This window comes from Felis catus, chromosome B1 (genome assembly GCF_018350175.1).
Source record: "Felis catus isolate Fca126 chromosome B1, F.catus_Fca126_mat1.0, whole genome shotgun sequence".
Lineage (NCBI taxonomy): Eukaryota > Metazoa > Chordata > Mammalia > Carnivora > Felidae > Felis > Felis catus.
Genome location: NC_058371.1, coordinates 39,703,493 through 39,722,212, shown reverse-complemented (window position 1 = coordinate 39,722,212; position 18,720 = coordinate 39,703,493). Strand labels below are relative to the sequence as shown.

The 18,720-nt window shown below is 40.6% G+C and overlaps 1 protein-coding gene across 5 annotated transcripts in view; it reads right to left on the bottom strand.

Annotated features, from left to right (window-relative positions):
* The window catches only part of INTS10 (integrator complex subunit 10), a 32,232-nt gene continuing 13,512 nt past the window's right edge, over positions 1-18,720 (bottom strand). For 4 of the 5 annotated variants that reach the window (XM_019828475.3, XM_019828476.2, XM_019828477.2 and 1 more), the window contains 8 exons: positions 17,711-17,793; positions 16,484-16,636; positions 13,386-13,494; positions 8,259-8,338; positions 6,763-6,925; positions 5,619-5,712; positions 2,593-2,670; positions 1-391 (listed from right to left, as the gene is read on the bottom strand). In XM_019828475.3, the coding sequence (XP_019684034.1) occupies positions 235-391; positions 2,593-2,670; positions 5,619-5,712; positions 6,763-6,925; positions 8,259-8,338; positions 13,386-13,494; positions 16,484-16,636; positions 17,711-17,793 (917 nt within the window). In that variant the 3' untranslated portion in view covers positions 1-234. The remainder of the gene's footprint in view (positions 392-2,592; positions 2,671-5,618; positions 5,713-6,762; positions 6,926-8,258; positions 8,339-13,385; positions 13,495-16,483; positions 16,637-17,710; positions 17,794-18,720) is intronic. The other variant, XM_003984736.6, reaches the window with a different exon arrangement.

The following is an 18,720-nucleotide window of genomic DNA, read 5'->3' as shown; positions in this document are numbered from 1 at the left end:
CAAATTTAGAATGACTTTTATTTACAAAACAGGTTCTTTTGTTTTACAAAACTTACAAAAATGACTTAAAAATAGAAATAGCTTCTCAGGCTCTTGGGAACTACTTTTAAGCAACAAGGAGTCAGAACTCAGATGGTTTTCTTCTTTCTAAGAGTTGTAACAGCAACATTTATGAATGCTTTATCGCTTCACACACGGCTCTGAGCTGCCTTCCTCTGGTGGAAAGGGCTCTGGTCAGGCCAGAGTCTGAAGGAGCAAGATCTTCTCGTTGATGCAGAACCTGTGTAGCACCACCATCAAGTTCTCGCCACAGCGGGACACCTGACGCTCCATGGCCAGGCGGAAGTCCTCCTTCACGCCCTTGGTGATGCCCCGAGTGACCGTGTGGTGCCTGAGGGCAGCGACAGGGAAACAGGTGGACACCACAGTTAGTGCCGGCATCACTGGTCAGTGTTTCTGGGGCAGGAGTAAAACCTGACTGAAATCTATGTATAAGTAAAGCATTTAAAAAAGGAAGAAAAGCCCTAACCAAACAACCCCCCCCTGCCCATTCCTTCTCAGAAAGTTAAAACTAGACAGACATTTCCCCATTCCATTAAAGTCTCTTTTAAACACCCAAACATCCAGTAAAGTGCCACCCGCTTTGCTTCTGAACTCTTGCAGGTCTGATGCTAACGCATCCCTGTGCTGACTTGTGCACAGTTCTGTTACTCTGGGCCGCCTGGGTCCAGTCCACGTGGCCACACAGCTCCCGTCCGGACAGGCCAGCCGAGTGCGGAGGCAGCAGCAGGGAGGAGGGAGAGCAGAATGAGCCAGTCACCACACTGAGCTCGGGCCTGGGGCGCTGTGATAAGGCTCAGAGAGACCAGGGGCTTGTACACAGCCACTGTGGTTCCAAGCGGGTCTCTCTCCCGGTGACGCCAGAACAGGACAGCTCTGCTAAGTGCTGAACCCACCCAGACTCGGTCTGTGTGAGAAGCAGTGGGAAGAGCTGGAGGTCCCAAGACAAGAGTCTGGCAGGGGTGGGAAGAGAGAAGCAAAACCGCCGAAGAACAGCCAGTGGCCTGCAAAAGCCTACTGGGGACCAGATGCGGTCCACGCGCTCAGGAGGCGTGCACCTTTGTGGAGGCTCAGTGGGAGCGCACGCAAAGTGTCTAGCTACGCCCGGAAGTTGTGCTGCAGAGAAGGAGCTCACAAAGGAAATCCCACAAAATCCCAGAAAACTTAAGGCACCAAAATGAAGAAAGGAAAAGAAAACTCTAGCAAAACTCAATGGGTTCAGTTAAGAGGAGAGGAGTTTTAACTACCAGGTGAGTAATGTAGTAGGTGTAGACCAATAGAAGGCACCTCCATTCCCCGTGTCTCTACTGCCTCACTTCCCTCAGACACACTAACAGGGATTTTAACTTAGCTTTTTATATACTGGCCAAAATAAAACTGTTGAAACCACTCTAAAATGTTCCTGATTTTTTAAAACTTGTATTATCATATAAAATAAAATACAACAGAAGTCAAAAAGTTACAATGCAACAGAAGTAAAAACAAAACTAGGCTCTGTCAGGCTAGCAAAGATATTACAGGACACTCTACAATGCCCATGGGCATTTTAAAGAACTATACAGTAAAACAGCAGCAGTGCCATGGAGAAAACACAGGGTCCTTTGTGGACATTTTCAGTGAAGTTGGCTGGTTCACTCAGTATTAAGGGCACAGTGTCAGTGAGGCTGAGGCCATGAGTCACACTGGGAATAGACATGGACCCATTTCAGCAGCCCTGAGATCCTCTTTTCTGCATCTCAGACTGCAACCCCAAATGGGAGCCAACCCACTGACCACCCGGAAGTTATTGGTATTTGCAGACAGCAAACTAACAGGCTTTGAAAGCTCAAAGCAAATTCTTCCCTTAACACCAGTAAAAATATAATAAAATGTGTATCCTGCTGATGGCTCAATGGCATTGTTTCTACATATAAAGCAGTGCAACTCAATTATATTTCTATCAGAGTCTCTATTCCTCTGGTAAGTTTGGATGAAGATGAGAATTAGTTAGCTTTTGTAGTTTAAGGGCCAGATAAATCAGCTAATAAAGGCAGCATTCCAAATATTTTCAATTTAGAAAGGGAAGGTCTGAAAATCAGTATCAGTGGCAGGGAAATAGTGTGCTAAGGCCCAGTTAGACCAGAACATCAACACTGGTCACTAAGATGAAAAATCCACAAATAAAAATTTATTTAAAATAAGCTTCAGCATCCTTACATATTTATGAATGAATGCCTTATGTTTTATCAAAAGAGATAACACAGTCTAGTGCCTAACCTAATGTGCACTTTAACACAGTTTTTTAATATAACTTCCATTTTTTTCCAGATCCATAATGATTTTTAAATTGAACACAAAAACACTGGCAACTTATGGAAAAAAATAAGAAATGTTACAATATTACAACCAGATGGTTTGCCAAGGAATGCAGAACAAATTAAAAAAATAAATAAAGCATGAAAAAGAGCACTGAGGCACAGAGAGCTGAAAACCATGGGCAGTACAACATGTGGACAAAACGCACACTATGAGCAGGTGTTTTCCACTTGGTACCTGTCAGCAGTCTGTATGCTGGGCTGAAGCACAGGTAAGAATTCCTGCTGCAGTAACCCCATGGGAGGGCTAGAAGGCCTTTAAAAAACAGCAAACAGCAGCATTCAAACACCCACACCGACTCACCCTGCACTGCAAAAACAACACGCCAGAGAAAATGCACAAGACTGGAACAGACTATGCAGAAACCCTTGAACTTCCAGAGGGCCCCTGGCAACAGTGGTGTCTTGGGGGAGGATGGGAGAAGCTAGCAGCCTTCTCCCTGCACCTGCTGCTGGGGCATGTCCAGAGCATCTTGTTCCGGGGCCCCGAGCTCAGCCCACTCAACATCTGGTGTAAAAGCCACCGAGGAAGAGGATGGCGGGATGCAACTGAACAGCAGTGGGGCTAACACGTGAGAAGACACATTTCAAATCCAGCCTCCTTCACTCTCCACTCTGCTCAGGCCCCCGCCAATCCCATTGATAAACCTGGGGATTGCTGGTAACCATCGTTGCCAGGACTGAAGCCTCCAACTGAAGAGGCACTTCCAAGAGGCCTAGAGGGGCTGGCAACGTGTTTGATAAAGAAAGGTTGAGCCTGAATTTCAAAAAGTATTGAGAAAAGGAATAGATGGGGGCAAAAAAAGTCTGGGACCCATGGCTTTGCAGAATTTCATAACAAAGATTTAGCACAGGACACTGTTTTTCCATTTTCGTCTAGTCTAATGCCAACTAAGAGACTGCAAATATCAGCATAGAAATAGTTCTCTATTTTAAAATGTGTAACGACAGAATGTCTATGTAATGAATAAAGAGCTTATTCCTTCTGTTGGTCAGGCCCCGGGTGCCCTCAGCATCGGTACTGTCCCCACTTGGCATCTGAGCAGGCCAGGATGGACTCACAACCTTGCCCAAGGGGAGGGCTGTATACTGCTCTCAACACCTCTGCTACTCAGCTGGAGGCACCCCCCAAAGATCTGCGATGGCTTCAGAGAATTTGTTTGGAACTCAAAGGGAAAAAGGAATATAGATAGTTTTACTCAAGATTCAAATCCTAGCCCCCTTAGACGAGCTCTCTGGCTTTCACAGCATGCTTCTCCTGATGTAGTTTATGGGTAATTTGAAATGCAGGTTTCAAATGAACTTTGAGATTCACCCAGCAAAGACTGGGCAAATTCCTACAAGAAATACAGCTAAGTAACAATCCCTATTCCTGCTTCCATGATGATAGAACAGCAGGCTTACCAAGAGGCTTAATGGTCTTCGACAGGGAGTTAGAAGAAATTGAAGTTTATAGTGACCAAGGTGGGGGAGCACGGAATTATCTCTCAAAGCCTAGACACGCATGCTGCGCATCCCTACCTTACTCTAAACAACCCTTTACAATGAGATCATCTGGGCGCTGAAAAGCCCCTGCTTTCGCTCCTTGTCCTAGGGGTTTCTGCAGGTAACCAGGTCACTGTTCAGCACCATACAAACTGCCTACAGAAGAAAGGTTCAGCATAATGAAATCTGAGATCCAACTGTTGATTTTTTAACAGCCCGTTCCCTCACATCTCCACAAATGGTTAAGCATTATCTGAAGTGAGAGATCACCTGTAAGTATAACCCTAAGTAAATGGAGTTGATGCTACTAAGGCTGTCTCCAGATTACGGTGATTTGGATGGTGAGTGTTACTGTGAATTAACTAAAAAGCTATTAATAATAGATATGTTTTGTATATCCAGCCTCAAAACCTAGGAATCTTTTAAGCCCACAAAAGGGGTTACCTAAGCTCCCATATCAAAAAAGTCATCTTTATTCTCAAACACTGTTAAGAGTATTTTAATGATGCAATTATTTTCCCCATAATTCTTAGTTGTAGTCTTGCAGAAGAGAATGGAGAGAGGAAGAGGAGCATGTCCAGACTGGCTCGCCTAAGCATCCTACTGTATAAAGGTCTTGTGTTTTTAAAAAAGAGCATTTTGTTGTTATTTTAGATATTTAGAATATTTATTAATAATATTTACAAGATGAAGGACAAAAACCCCATTTAATCTCCTCTCATTCTTTAGAATGGATTCCACAAGACCCTTTTCTCAACAGGAGTAATGTTTGCTATGCCCCAAATTACTGAGGTGATACATATCCAGAATGAGCATCTCATACTTCCCTCTCAACATCTCTAAGGCTCTACAAATATAGAACAAGATGTGAATTTTTGCTCTCAATAACTGAAAACTTGTTCATGTCACAATTGAAAGAAAAAGTAAAATGTTTTCAGCCTTAGTAACACTCCCTTCTCACTCAGGGCTCAGTCTCTTGCAGTGACTCTGACAATGACTCACAGCCATGCTGAGTATGCAGGACGCAAAGGAGGAAGTATGAAAATAAAACTACACGTGGCATTTACAGCACAGAAGATATATTATCCAAACTACAATGAGTATTGAAGGATAGAAGCAAGATTTATGAGCTATTTAAAAATCATAAATGGTCACTAACTTTATCTAGGGGTGGGAGGGCATGACTGAGACCAGGCACCCCACCATTATTTCTTGGGGCAGGTGTGTTTTGCATGGGGGCACTAGACCCAGCTACTGACCCTTGTGCTATGTAAGCAATTACTGCTTAGAAAGGCTTCAAATAAACACTGAAATCCAAGTATAGTTTCTAAATAAAGTCTGTAGTTTTCCCTAATCCAATACAACTTTAATTACACATGACTCTTCTTAATTAAAAACATTCTATGTCTAACCAGAAATTTATAGGGTTACCCTGTCAATTTTGGAAAGGAAAAGATAATCATGAATGAGACTTCTGTTTAGTGAAAAGGTTTCAAAAGTGACAGAGGTACCCCAATTTGAACAACGTTTTACTGGAAATGTACTTAAGGAAACACCAAGTTTCAGAAGGTACCCAGAATCAACTCTACTCTCAAAAACAGAGACCAGGTTTGGATTCCTTTCTATTACATTTCTGAAAGACACAGGAACTTATAAATACTTCCTACAAGCACACAAAAGGTAAGCACTTAGCACAGAAGAGCAAGACAGCATGCTTACTTGATCAGCATTCCTTGATTGGGTAGTAATTCCAGATGGATTTTCCCACCTTCTTGAGTTCTTAAGTAGGCGAATTCCTCCAGCATATCGATATCTGCAGGCCAGATTCAGGTTAACCACATGTAGAAACAAGGTGCCCTGCTCTCTGAGATGTGGAACAGGCTTGCAGTGACTGCGTAACTTGCCCATGGCCAGCCCGCTAACTAGAGTCAGTACTGGAACCCGGGTCTGTCTTGTTGCCAAATTAGTGATTCTTATACTAACCAAACCACCTCATTAAGATAAATGTATTTCTCATACAGATGCTAATAAAGACATTCTGTATGGTCATAACAGCAAAACCTGTTTTTGGTTTTTTTTTTTAAGTAGGCTTCACGCTCAGCACGGAGCCCCACGTAGGGCTTGAACTCACAATCCTGAGATGAAGACCTGGGCTGAAATCAACAGTGGGACGCTTAACTAACTGAGCCACCCAGGCACCCCAGCAAAATCTTTTGTTTTCTTAGTAAGAAATGAAAGTGGCAGTGGTGTTGTATCCCCGAAAATAGTTAAGAAATCCTGCTCTAGGCACTTGGACAAAGACAGCACATTCCTCACACCACAGGTGGTCTTTCCCTAGGAAGAGTATGAAATACAACACTTCCTCCCTATTGTCAAAAACAACTGCTGGGCTACACGCATGTTTGGTGGGGACTCAGTGGCAGCTGTAACAGCTGTGACATGGTGCTATAACAGCTGACCCCGGGGGGACAGTCAGGGCCCTAAGAGAGGCCCCAGGAGGCCCTCGGCCAGTAGATGAAGGCCAATGAACTGCTATATTCTATGGCCTCACAGCCAATCTGGGCCTGTCAGGAACTTGAAGGCTATTAATTTAGGTATCTTGGGTATCTTCCCAGAAGTCGCTGCAAGTGGAAAATGTACTTGGGCTACTAATATTCCTGATTCATTGCATCACCTCTGTGAAGCCTTTTATGACTCTCATGAGACCAACTGCCACAGTCCCATTTTTAATCACCATTCTGTCTTTCTTTCCCCCAGAGAAAACCATTATTTCTACCTAGAATGGTTGATTTCTTGTACCATGTGTTCATTCTATAAAAAAAAAAAGTCAGAATTTCTTATGCTTAAATAAGAAAAAGGATACTTGTAACATAATTGAAAAAATTCTCATATTGGAAATTTCCTTGTTGGCAAATCTTATTGACAGCTTTCAAGAAGAGATTCTCTCCCCGTGGCCACTCTTGCTGAAGCAAGACGATCACATGCCCCAGTGCCATGTCGTCCCTGCTGTCTGTGAAAGCTCGCAGCTGCAAGACAAGGATTTGTGCAGACACAGAAGGAAAAGGAAATCATGGGGTGATCTTAAATATATCAAATATCACTTCCTTAAAAAATGCTGCTATATGGGGCACCTGGGTGGGTCAGTTGGTAGAGTGTCTGACTTTGGCTCAGGTCATGATCTTGTAGTTTGTGGGTTTGAGCCCCGCGCTGGGTTCTGTGCTGACAGCTCAGAGGCTGCAGCCTGCTTTGGATTCTGTGTCTCCTTCTCTCTCTGCCCCTCCCCTGCTTGCACTCTGTCTCTCTCTCAAAATAAAGATTAAAAAAAATGAAAATGTGTGATATCAAGAACAAAACAGAATACCTGCTTGCTATGCAAACATCACAACTGCCTTCTGATGGGGGTGGGTCCTAACCAAAGAAACCTCGGTTCCCTCTGTGCTGTGAACAAGGTCTCTGGCAGCGCACTCCGTGAGCATTGTGATGGGAGCTGGATGTGCATGGTGGGCTGGAAGCTTTGACTTTGGGAAAAGGGCAACAGAAGTTGAGTCGTTCTGTATATCAGAGAGAGGAATTTGGGGATTTCTTTTAAGGGGACGGTTGTGGGCCAGGGTGGGCAAGAAGCCTTGTAGGAGAGGAGGGTGTGAGGAGAACATGGACTGGGGAGAAGAAAGGCACTGAGCAACAAAGAAGGAAGCAGGAGTGTGAACTGGAGAAACGGCAAAAGAACTTTTTGTTCTAAATGAGCAGCAAAAAAAAAAAAAAAAAAAATGAGCAGCGAGGCTTCAAATCACACTTCAAATGGTTTCTGTCTCCCCAGGTGATTCTGACCATGAGTTAAGTCTGGGAATTATGGCCCTAAAGCAGAGACCCAATACTGCTGTTCTCCTGCTCACAAGCCTTGGTGAAATGCAGGCCGAGGCTCCGCTCCACCTGCAGCCACAGGCCTGGCGTTCTTCTGACGATCTTTAAACTGGCCCAGTGGTCATCTGGTGGTGGTCATCCTAATGCCTGGAATGCTTTTACCCCCCACATCTTTAGGATAATAAACTTACATCCCTCTACGAACCCAATGGCATTTGTATTCTCTTCTTCTAGCCAATACATTCTGACATACGTTAATGCATAAAGTATTTACTGAACATCACTATGGGCAAGGATATTTGCATAACTGTCCCACTATTCTTTGTAAACTGCTCAAGGATGGGGGTCATCTCCTACTCATTAGTGCCTAGTACAGTTCACAACTAGTATTTGTCAATTCCTAGCTCATGTAATCTCCCCACTACACCAAGTCACTCTAGATCATCACAGCAATGTTCCAAATTAAATTTCTTTAATGCCAATCAACTTTCAGCTTACCTTAAAACAAGCTAACATTAAATGCAGGCAGTACGGCATGATGGCCTTACTGGTACAAGGCAGAAGCTTCAGGTCTGAACCTAATAAAAAGTCCACAATATGTTTGTTATTATTGAAGAAAACAGCTTTGAAAAGCAAATGTTTAAGACTTTTTCCAGAAAAAAAGATAAGCAACAGTCATATGACTTCAAATATAGTTAAACCATGATTATATGTAGTGATGATGAAATTGGTTTTTTGAAGGGTCTCTGGATTTCACTTATCAATCTTCTTTCCTAACCCTGCTTAAATACTTTTTATAAAACATTTCAAATGTATAGAAAATTACATAAAGAATATTACAAATACCACTGTGATCAACACTCAGCTCTATAAAATGTTAACATTTTGCTTTAAAGATTTTATATAAAATATCACAAATTCAGTTGAAGCCTCCTGTGTACCTTTTCAGACCATGTCCTCTTCCATCACCCTAATGTAACTATTATCCTGAATGTGATGTTTTTCATTTCTATGCAACAAGAAGAAAGTTTTGCAAGTTCTCAGTTTACTAAATAAATGGCATCATATTCTATGCATCCTTCTGAAAACGGTTTTTGGTACTAATACCTATAGTTCTGACAGTTTTTACTCTTTATGTATTATTCTGCTATTTACATATGCCACAATTCATTTATCCATTCTTTTATGGGGGACACTGAGCTATCCAATTTTTCACTATTACAAACAATGCTGAAATAAACATTCTTATATACATTTTCTTGTGCACTTGTGGAAAAAAAACTTCAGGCAATAATTTTCCAACCAAGACCTTAATCCTTTCCTTTATGGTGTATGCTCTTTATATCCTAAATCCTTCTCTACCCTGAGGACAAAAGTAGCAAGAAATAATGGAGATGTTATGCACACATATTTACACATGTTTATGTATCTAAAACAAAAGGTTCATTGAACAAAAGGTTCAATTTAGCCTTTGTACAGGAGATGCACTCATTTTAATGATACTATTAGACTCTACGTCATTAAAAAAGAAAACATCTGGTTGAAATTCATGACCCAGTGGGTAAGGACCCAAGTTGGAAAGGCACTGATCTAAGAAATTTAACTAGAAGAGGTATACAACTAGGTAATGAGATGTTCAACTGCAACAGCTAAATTGGTCTCCAAAGTGTTGGTGTGAGTTTATATACCTTCCAGAAGCAGACAGGCAATGTGTGTCTTCATATCCTGGTAACCAGGGTTGCTACTCTCTAATCCCTGCATTCTGATGTGTGTGAAATGGTAGCTTACTGTTTTAATCTGAAGTCCCCATATTGCTAATAGGTTAAAAGTTTTCTTTTTTTTTTTTTTTAAAGTTGAACCTATGAACCCACAAGATCATGACCCGAGCCAAAATCAAGGGTCGGATGCTTAACTGACTGAGCCACCGAGGGGCTCTGAGCGTTTTTTCAAATAGTTTGTGGCCATTTGGATTTCTGCTTCTGTGAATCTGTTCGTATTCTTTGCCTGTTTTTCTGTGAGGGGTTGGTTGGTTGTTTCTCACTGGTTTGAAGGAGCTGTTTCAAAATTCTGGAAGCTCACTTTTTGTTGATTCTGTGTGCTGGACAATTTTCTTACAGTCCATGGCTTAGCCTTTCACTTTGATGACACTATCTTCCATTTGTATTTTAATTTTACTGGGACTAAATTTATGTTGTATGCTTTCTGTAGCCTAAATCCTTCTCCACCTAGAAGGCACAAAGAATCTTTTCTGTATTTTCTTCTAGAAGTTTAGAAGTTTTAGTTTCCATTTTTAAATCTTAAAATTTAAAGAATTTTTGTGTAGTGTGAAGAAGGGATCACATTTCTGTTGTTTTTACATTTGGATCAATTATCCCAGCACCACTGATTAGATAAATTCACTCTTCCTCCACTTAATTGCAATACCACGTGCTTCTCGGTTCTCTATTCCATCAGTCAATTTCTATGCCAATACTACACTATCTTTATTACTGTAGCTTTAAAATAAGTCTTGATGTCAGCTTGGTCCAGTCTTACCCACTAGACCTGCTTCTGTTTCACAGAGATACTTAATTTTCAAGGGGTCTGAGCTATTTCTTTCTTTCTTTTTTTTTAAGTCTCCCAAGTACCTTAGAGAGCTTCAATAATGATCAAAACTGTCATGCTTTTGTCTTCTAGGAAATTTTTAGTGTCTTAATAAATCTACCTACTAGTCGCAAAGACCTTTTCTTATAAAAAATGTTATTGTTTTAACTTTTCCATTTAGTCTCGGCCCCATCTCAGCTTTCCTTTCTCCAAAGAATTACTCTGGTGTCTTCACTAAAAATCACCTGACCATATTTGTGTGGGTCTCTCTGGGTTCTCCATTCTTCTGCCCATACTGTTTGGATAACTGTAGCTTTACTTAAAAGTCTTGCTATCAGGGGGCACCTGGGTGGCTCAGTCAGTTGAGTGGCTGACTTTAGCTCAGGTCATGATCTCACAGCTCATGAGTTTGAGCCCCACATTGGGCTCTGTGCTGACAGCTCAGAGCCTGGGGCCTGCTTTGCATTCCGTGTCTCCCTCTCTCTCTGCCCCTCTCTTGCTCGCACTCTTTCTCTCTCTCAAAAATAAATAAACATTAAAAAAAAAAAAAAAGTCTTGCTATCAGGTAGGGTAAGTTGCCCAGTTTTGTTAGTCTTTTTCAAAACTGTTTTGGCTATTCTAGGTTGCACTTCTATATAGATTTTAGAATCAAGCTTGTCTGGGGGCACCTAGGTGGCTCAGTCACTTGAGCATCTAGCTCTCGGTTTTGGCTCAGGTCATGATCTCATGGTTCTTAAGTTCAAGCCCCGCGTCAGGCTCTGTGCTAACAATGCAGAGCCTACTTGGAATTCTCTCTCTCTCTCTCTGCCCCTCCCCTTCTCTCAAAATAAAGAAATAAAAAAAAAAAAAGTCTGATGGGATTTTAATTGGGATTGCATTGAATCTGTACACACATTTGAGGAGGACCAGAACCCTAAAACATCGGAGTCTTCTGATCTATGAACATAATTTTGCATACTTTTCAATACATTTATCCCTAAGTATTTTATGTTTTTTGATATTATTCTATTTGGAGATTCCTTAGACTTTTCTTTTTTTTTTTTGTTTTAAGTTTAGCTATTTTGAGAGAGAGAGAGAGAGAGAGAGAGAGGGAGAGAGAGAGAGAGATCACACACGTGAGTAGGAGAGTGGCAGAGAGGGAGAGACAGAATCCCAAGCAGGCTCTGTGCTATTAGTGCAGGGCCTGATTCAGGGCTCAGTCTCACCAACTTAAGATCACGACCTGAGCCGAAATCTAGAGTCAGACACTTAACTGACTGAGCCACCCAGGCACCCCCCCTTAGGTTTTTCTAACATAGCCACATATGTTGCTGCAAATAAAGGCAGTCATATCTGTGAATGAAGATAACTATTTTTCAATCTTTATACCTTTCCTTTTCTGCCTATTGTACTGGCTAGAATCTCTAGTATGTTTAATTGAAGTGGTAAGAGGAGATAGATACTCTTATTAAATTGTTGCTGATCTTGGGGAAAGCATTTGATATTTCATAGTTAAGAACGATGTTGAGGAACATGTTTCTAGTTTGCTAAGATTTTTTAATAATCATGAATAAATGCAAACATAACTGCATAAATGCATATAGATGCATTTCTATCTGCATCTATTAAGAAAATTATGATTTTTCTCCTTTAATATATTAAAGTGGTAATATTACAGGGACTGATTTTCCTATGTTAAACCACTTTTGCATTTCCAGTATACTTGGATATGTATTACCCTTCTTATATACTGCTGTATTCTATTTGCTAAGACTTTGAGGATTTTAGAATCTATGTTTATGATGGATACTGGCCTTTAATGTTCTCTTCTGGTAATGCTCTTACACGATTTTGCTGTTAGGGTTATGTTGGCCTTAAAAACTGAATCGGGAAGTGTTCTCTTTTACTCTATTTTCTCAAAGAGTATGTGTAAGATTGGTGTTACTTCTTCCTAAGTGCTTGACAGAATTCATCAGTGTAGCCAATTCATCAGTGAAGCCATTCAGATCTGCAGTCTTGTGGGAAGGTTTTTGATAACAAATATAATTTCTTTGATAGATGTAGGAACATTTATATTTTCTATTTCATCTGTGTCAGTTTTGATTAGTTGTGTTTTTCAAGGAATTTTTCCATTTCATTAAGTTGTTGAATTTATTGGCATAAAGTCATTAATAATTTATTCTCCTAGTGTCCTTTTGATTTCAGTAGGATCTGTAGTGACATTCCTGCTATTGGTAATTTGTGCTTTATTCCTGATCAATCTTGTTAGGAGTTTATCAATTTTATTTTTTTTTCAAAAAACCCAACTTTTAGCTTCATTAATTTCCTCTATTTCATTTTCTATTACATTGATTTCTACCATTACAATTATTTCCTGTCTTCTATTTTCTTTGGGTTTAACTTGCTTATCTTTTTCTAACTTCTTTTTTTTTTAATTTAAGTTTATTTATTTTTGAGAGAGAGAGAGAGAGAGAGAGAGAGAGAGAGAGAATGAGAGAGAATGAGAACACAAGTGGGGGAGGGGCAGAGAGAGAGAATCCCAAGCAGGCTCTGTTCTGTCAATGCAGAACCTGATGCGGGGCTCTAACTCACAAATGGTAAGATTATGACCTGAGCTGAAATCAAGAGTTGGACGCTTAACTGTCTGAGCCACCCAAGCGCCCCTCTTTTTCTAATTTCTAAGTATTACAACTAAATTTACATAGTTTTACAATCAATGTGCTACTTGAGGTGAAGCTCAAAATAGCCTACAAGCGATATGCCAGGAAACACTTCTTAACGAATCATCTGCAAATTTTCCGAGAATTGATAAAGATAGGAAAAGGAATTATCAGATATTCTTCAGAGATAACAAACTCAGGAAGTGAAGAGAATTTTGGAAGAAAGACAGATTTGCAGCTGCTTATGAAATCAGTGCCAAGGACAAGCTTGGCAAGGGATTAACTTTTTATATAGTCTGTCAAACCCTGCAGATCATGTATCATCTCATCAGGAATTGTAAAGAATTTTCCAGCCTTGGGTAAAGCCATTTTTACAAAATAAGAATAAAACTTGTCACTGTACCTTTTCTAAATTTGGGCTTTATTTTTGAGGGTTCTTCCTGTGATTTGCCTCCATCTTGAATGGGGAGTACCATGTAGCACATCAAATCAAGGACTTTTTCACATGTCATCTAAAGAAGATCAGATGAAAAGGTACTAATCTGAAATTTTCTCACTGGAAGTAAATCAACATAACAACTAACATACTTATAGCATACAACAGGGCAATGTGTGTACATGTAGGTCTACAGTGCGGCCTCAAATTTTTAAATTTTTTTTTAAAGTTTTATTTTTATTTCTGAGAGAGAGAGAAAGAGCACAAGTGGGGCAGGGTCAGAGAGAGAGAGAGAGAGACAGAATCTGAAGCAGGCTCCAGGCTCTGAGCTGTCAGCACAGAGCCTGATGCAGAGTTCGAACTCACAAACCACAAGATCATGACCTGAGCTGAAGTCAGACGCTTAACTGACTGAGCAACCCAGGCACCCCTCAAGACTATTTATGGGACCATCACTGTTTGCTCAACAGCAAACGTAGAAAAAGTTAAGATTAAATATAGGTACTAGACTTTTGAGGGAATAATAACTCCTTCTTTGCTGTTAAAACAAAAGAACAAAAATTAAAAATTAGTCAAGTATTACCTAAACTACCTATGTGTTTAACAGCACAGTGGCATCCAAAGGAAGAATATCCCAGTCTTAAAGACATTTACTACCTCAATGAAGAGAAAAGTCAACAAAATGGGACACAGAGTAGTGGATTAAATGGTATGATCTAGAGCATAATTTAAAATGAAGGAGAAATATATATAAGCTAAACTAGCTGGAAACAGTTTATGTAGGAAGGTTACCTTCACCAAGTTTTAAAGGGGGGCAATGATTTGAAATGTGGAAAAGAGAAAAAAGCAGTTTCAGAGGAGAGAAAGATGTGGGGAAGGGCTGGGTATTGTTTAAGTGAAAGGAGGGCGTGGTTTAGGAAATACACAAAACTGGTCCGAAGCTGCACTGGTGCTGAGGGAAGCCTCAAGTGCCACACTGAGCAGGCTGGTCTCCATCCACAGACAGTAAGCCATCACCTACGGTCTACCTGTCCAATTCTAATGTTAACAACTAGATTCCACTTAGGGAGCATGTTCTATGTGTCAGGCACAACCCTCTCATCATCCTCATTCTACAGATGAGGAAGTGCAGTGTTAAACCCATGCCTCTTAACCTTTTTCATGTCTTGGCACATTCAGAAAATATCTGTAAGGCTGCTCAGAGCTGGCAGTACTAACCTGGAGGCTCCAGCTGCCTTAAGCCACTAACTAAAAGGGTCAGTATCTTGGCACATCCAGAACTCACCCATGGCCACAAGGGTGTGAAGCTCTAGCTTCAAGAGCTCAACAGCTCGGTAGTTAAAAACTTGAACACTGGAATTAGAAAGCTTGGTGAGGTAACTTGGCCCAGGTTACAGAGCTGGCAAGTGGGAAGGCCAGGATGTGTACTCCAGAGACATATGCTACCATCCTTCAATGCCCACCTCCAGCCAATCTTTTTTGTAAATCCCTCCTTGACTACATGGACCCTGGTGAAAACTCCCTTCCCTGAATGCCTACTGTGCATATGTCAGGGGCATACCACTTAATATCTGACTTTTAACTGTCTTATATAAATACTTGCACTTTTCTCTGTAACTCAAATTATATGTCCTGAATGCAGGGATCCCACATTCCCCACACTCTGCTTATATTTTCCACCCCAGCACGTGGCTCAACTCTGGGCACTTTGGAAGTCAATATTTCAATTAAGTGGAATGATGACAGCAATAGGAAGCAACGACCGTTAACTTAGAGATAAAAAAAAATTACAGGCAAAAAACTTAGTTCAGAGCCATTGATTAGGATGGTGGCAAAGGAAATAAAAGGCACTACACCAAAGACATTAGCTTCATACTGGAAGAATCAAAAAGATTAGCTAGAGTAAGAGGCAACCACGATTTGAGAGTTTCGCATCTACGGGCCAGAGAACAAGGGAAACTCACACCTGGATGTGATGGGTCTGAGCTGAAGACAGACAGCTGAAGGCAGCTGAGATTCAGGAATAAGTTATAAACCAAAGAGGTAGGCCTAACTGCGATCAGCTTTAATGGAAGTCCTCAAAGAGAATGAATTTGCCTACCTTACTTAAATCTACCCGTTTTATATTCCCTAATACAATGCTGAACAGCAGTGCCTTGTGTAACTGTCTAATTCTGTATGATATATGAATATCTATGTGAGTAAATAATATGTTTTGTTTTAAATTCTCAGAAGGAATTTACTAAAACTTACAATTAGGTACCTAATAGTTACATAAATGATGGCAGAAAAGTATTTTCAATTTTCAATGCACATACTTTACATACTAATTGTTTCTTCCTACATGATGAATTATAAATTGTGTTTCAAAGTTTAAGTTTAAAAACCTAATTTGGGGTTACTAATCACAAAGTAATCAACTTAACATATAGAGAGATGAGAAGAAATCAGAGTTTGTGTGTTAAGTTGTGGTCCTGAATTTATACAGTACCCATGTTTATATAAAGAATGTGCTTATCACTCAGTTCAAACATTTATTAAGTATCAAAGCTGTGCAAACCACTGTGGCAGGTGTTATGAGGGACTCAAATGTAAAGAACAGGGTCCCCACCCTGTGGTAGCAGGGGCTCACAATCATGAAGGAAACAGACCTGGAATACCCCATGAGGTATAATCATCATGTAAAAAGCAAATTTGAGACTCAGATAAGCTATGGAAATCCTCCCTTTCCTACTTAGTATATGCCTCTTCTGTCCAAGTACAATAGGACTGATTCTGCTCTAAAGGGATTCCAGATAAGAAAGTAAAGAAAAAAAAATCATCCTCCAATAAAATGGAATCTGAAAAGTACTGAAGTCTATTTCAGGAAAGCTGTAAGTAAACAGAAAACGGAGTAAAACAAAATCATCAAGATTTTCATCAGCAGATTAGTTGATTAAAATCTAGGCAGAAAGACCCTTTTTCAAATAAACATGCGCTGTATTAAAAGCCCACTATAGGAAAAAGAGGAAGCCCCAGGGAAGCTTAGTGAATGAGGGTCCCCGTGCAAGGCACACACTACTCACTCTGTACTCTCCTAGAGCGAAGTGGCAAGTCGCTAGCTGGATGAGTGCTCGCTGATGCTCCAGGGTCCCCTGTCCCGTGATCTGTGGCTGAGGAAGTGATCCCTGGAGAGCTGCTAAATGATGCAGGCTGGCTATTGCTTTTTTATATTGACCCTAAAAAAGACATAACAGCGAGGAGGTGAAAAACACTGCCATTTAAATAAATCTCCAGAGTTAATTAAGCAAGCAGCAAGCAACTCCAAATAAGGTAGCTCTGCTTGATCATCAGAGGAGGAAAGAGGAGACTTAGCAATAATCAAACCAACTTACTTAAAGAAAGATGGGGGGTTCTCAATGGAGGTACTTTACACATACAAAGAGTTTTCTCTCTGGTCTTAATTCCCTTTTTTTTTTTTTTTTTTTTTAATGTTTATTTATTTTGAGAGAGCGAGATAGTGCGTGAGCAGGGGAGGGGCAGAGAGAGGGAGACACAGAATCTGAAGCAGATTCCAGGTTCCGAGCTGCCAGCACAGAGCCCGACGCGGGGCTTGAGCTCATGAACCACGAGATCATGACCGGAGCCAAAGTCGGACCCTTAACCGACTGAGCCACCCAGGTGCCTCCCCACCGCCCACTGCTTTCAGTTTATTTAATGATTTTTTAGTACCCTCTACACTCAAAGTGGGGATTGAACTCATGACTCCAAGATCCAGAATCACACGCTCTACTGACTGGGTCAGCCAGGCACCCTTGGTCTTAATTCTTAATACTAAATAAAATAACACCAACTTTTGGATAACGTACATTTTGGATATACCATTTCTTATAAATATTTTACTACTAATACCATCTCTCCTTTACGTAGGATGGAAGCAGCACCCTGTCCATTTCAACAATGGAGGCTGGGAGCTCTGTACCCCCTTAGGGAATTTGCTCTCTCCCTTCCAGGCATAAGGAGAGCCAGGCAGAAGGCCTCCATCACAGTGCAGACAAGGAGGGTGGGAAGTATTCATTTTTTATTGAAAAGTAAAAATCTTACTTTTACAGAGGGGTGTGGCTGGACATCACAAAAGTAACACAGAAGATGCAGCCTTGTCATTTTGGGGTTATTTTGAAATGAAAGACACAACATGTCTTCAGAGCATGACTAGTCTACAGAAGAAACACGCACACCTCGCATGCTACAGTCGGTTCACAGTAATAGTCATTCTATACAAACACAGGAACTTAAATCATACATCACATTACCTGATAGATGATCATATCAGTGAGGAAGATTCTTAACCAAAGCCAAGTATCTGTCTTCCATGCCAAACAAATTCTTGTAAATTCTGAGAATTCAGAAGAAAATTTACCAAAAACATGTTAACAGAGAAGCAGAAAACAAAACAAACCCAGCAAAACAACAGAGAAAAACTACCAAAAAATGGATAGCAACTATAGACTTTGATTTCTAAAACAATGGTCTAGAATTTCGGGTGCCTGAGTGGCTCAGTCAGTTGAGCTTCTGACTTCCCCTCAAGTCATGATCTCACAGCTGGTGAGTTCAAGCCACTCCTCGGGCTCTGTGCTGACAGCTCAGAGCCTGGAGCCTGCTTCAGATTCTATGTCCCACTCTCTCTTTGTCCCTCCCCCAATCACGTTCTGTTTCTCTCTCTCTCAAAAATAAATAAACAAAAAAACAATGGTCTATAATTTCAATTAGACAGTGAAGTTAGAATATAATACACAAGCAGTATTTTCACTAGGCACCAACAATTATTAAGCACATACAATGTCCCAAGAGCTGTTCAAAATACAGTTCACATATTATCTCATTTATCTTGTAAATAACTTTGCTCACCTCAGAAAAAGGTATTGTTTTATTTTCACCCAGTTAAGATAACAAAGATATAACACTAAGAGTTCTACTCATTTTTTAAAAAGTCAATTTACAAATAAAGAAAAATCCCCTCCAAAGGTCAAGGTCACATACATGTTTATAATTCTAGAGGCAACCGAAGAAACCAAGTGATGCTATATTTACTCAGAAAAAATGAAAATGACATGACACATCTGATCATGGGTTCTGTACAGGTATGTGATGCAAGTGGGCCAAGGGATGAAGGTCCACTGGCCAGAAGGAAAGTAAAGAGCCTTGGTTCCAAATTACAGTAAAAATACATTGGTTAGCAAAGTGCTACTGATTTCTAAGTAATGTTGAAATACTTTTTAAAAAACACGTCTATTTGTTTGACACAGAGAAAAAGAGCACATGC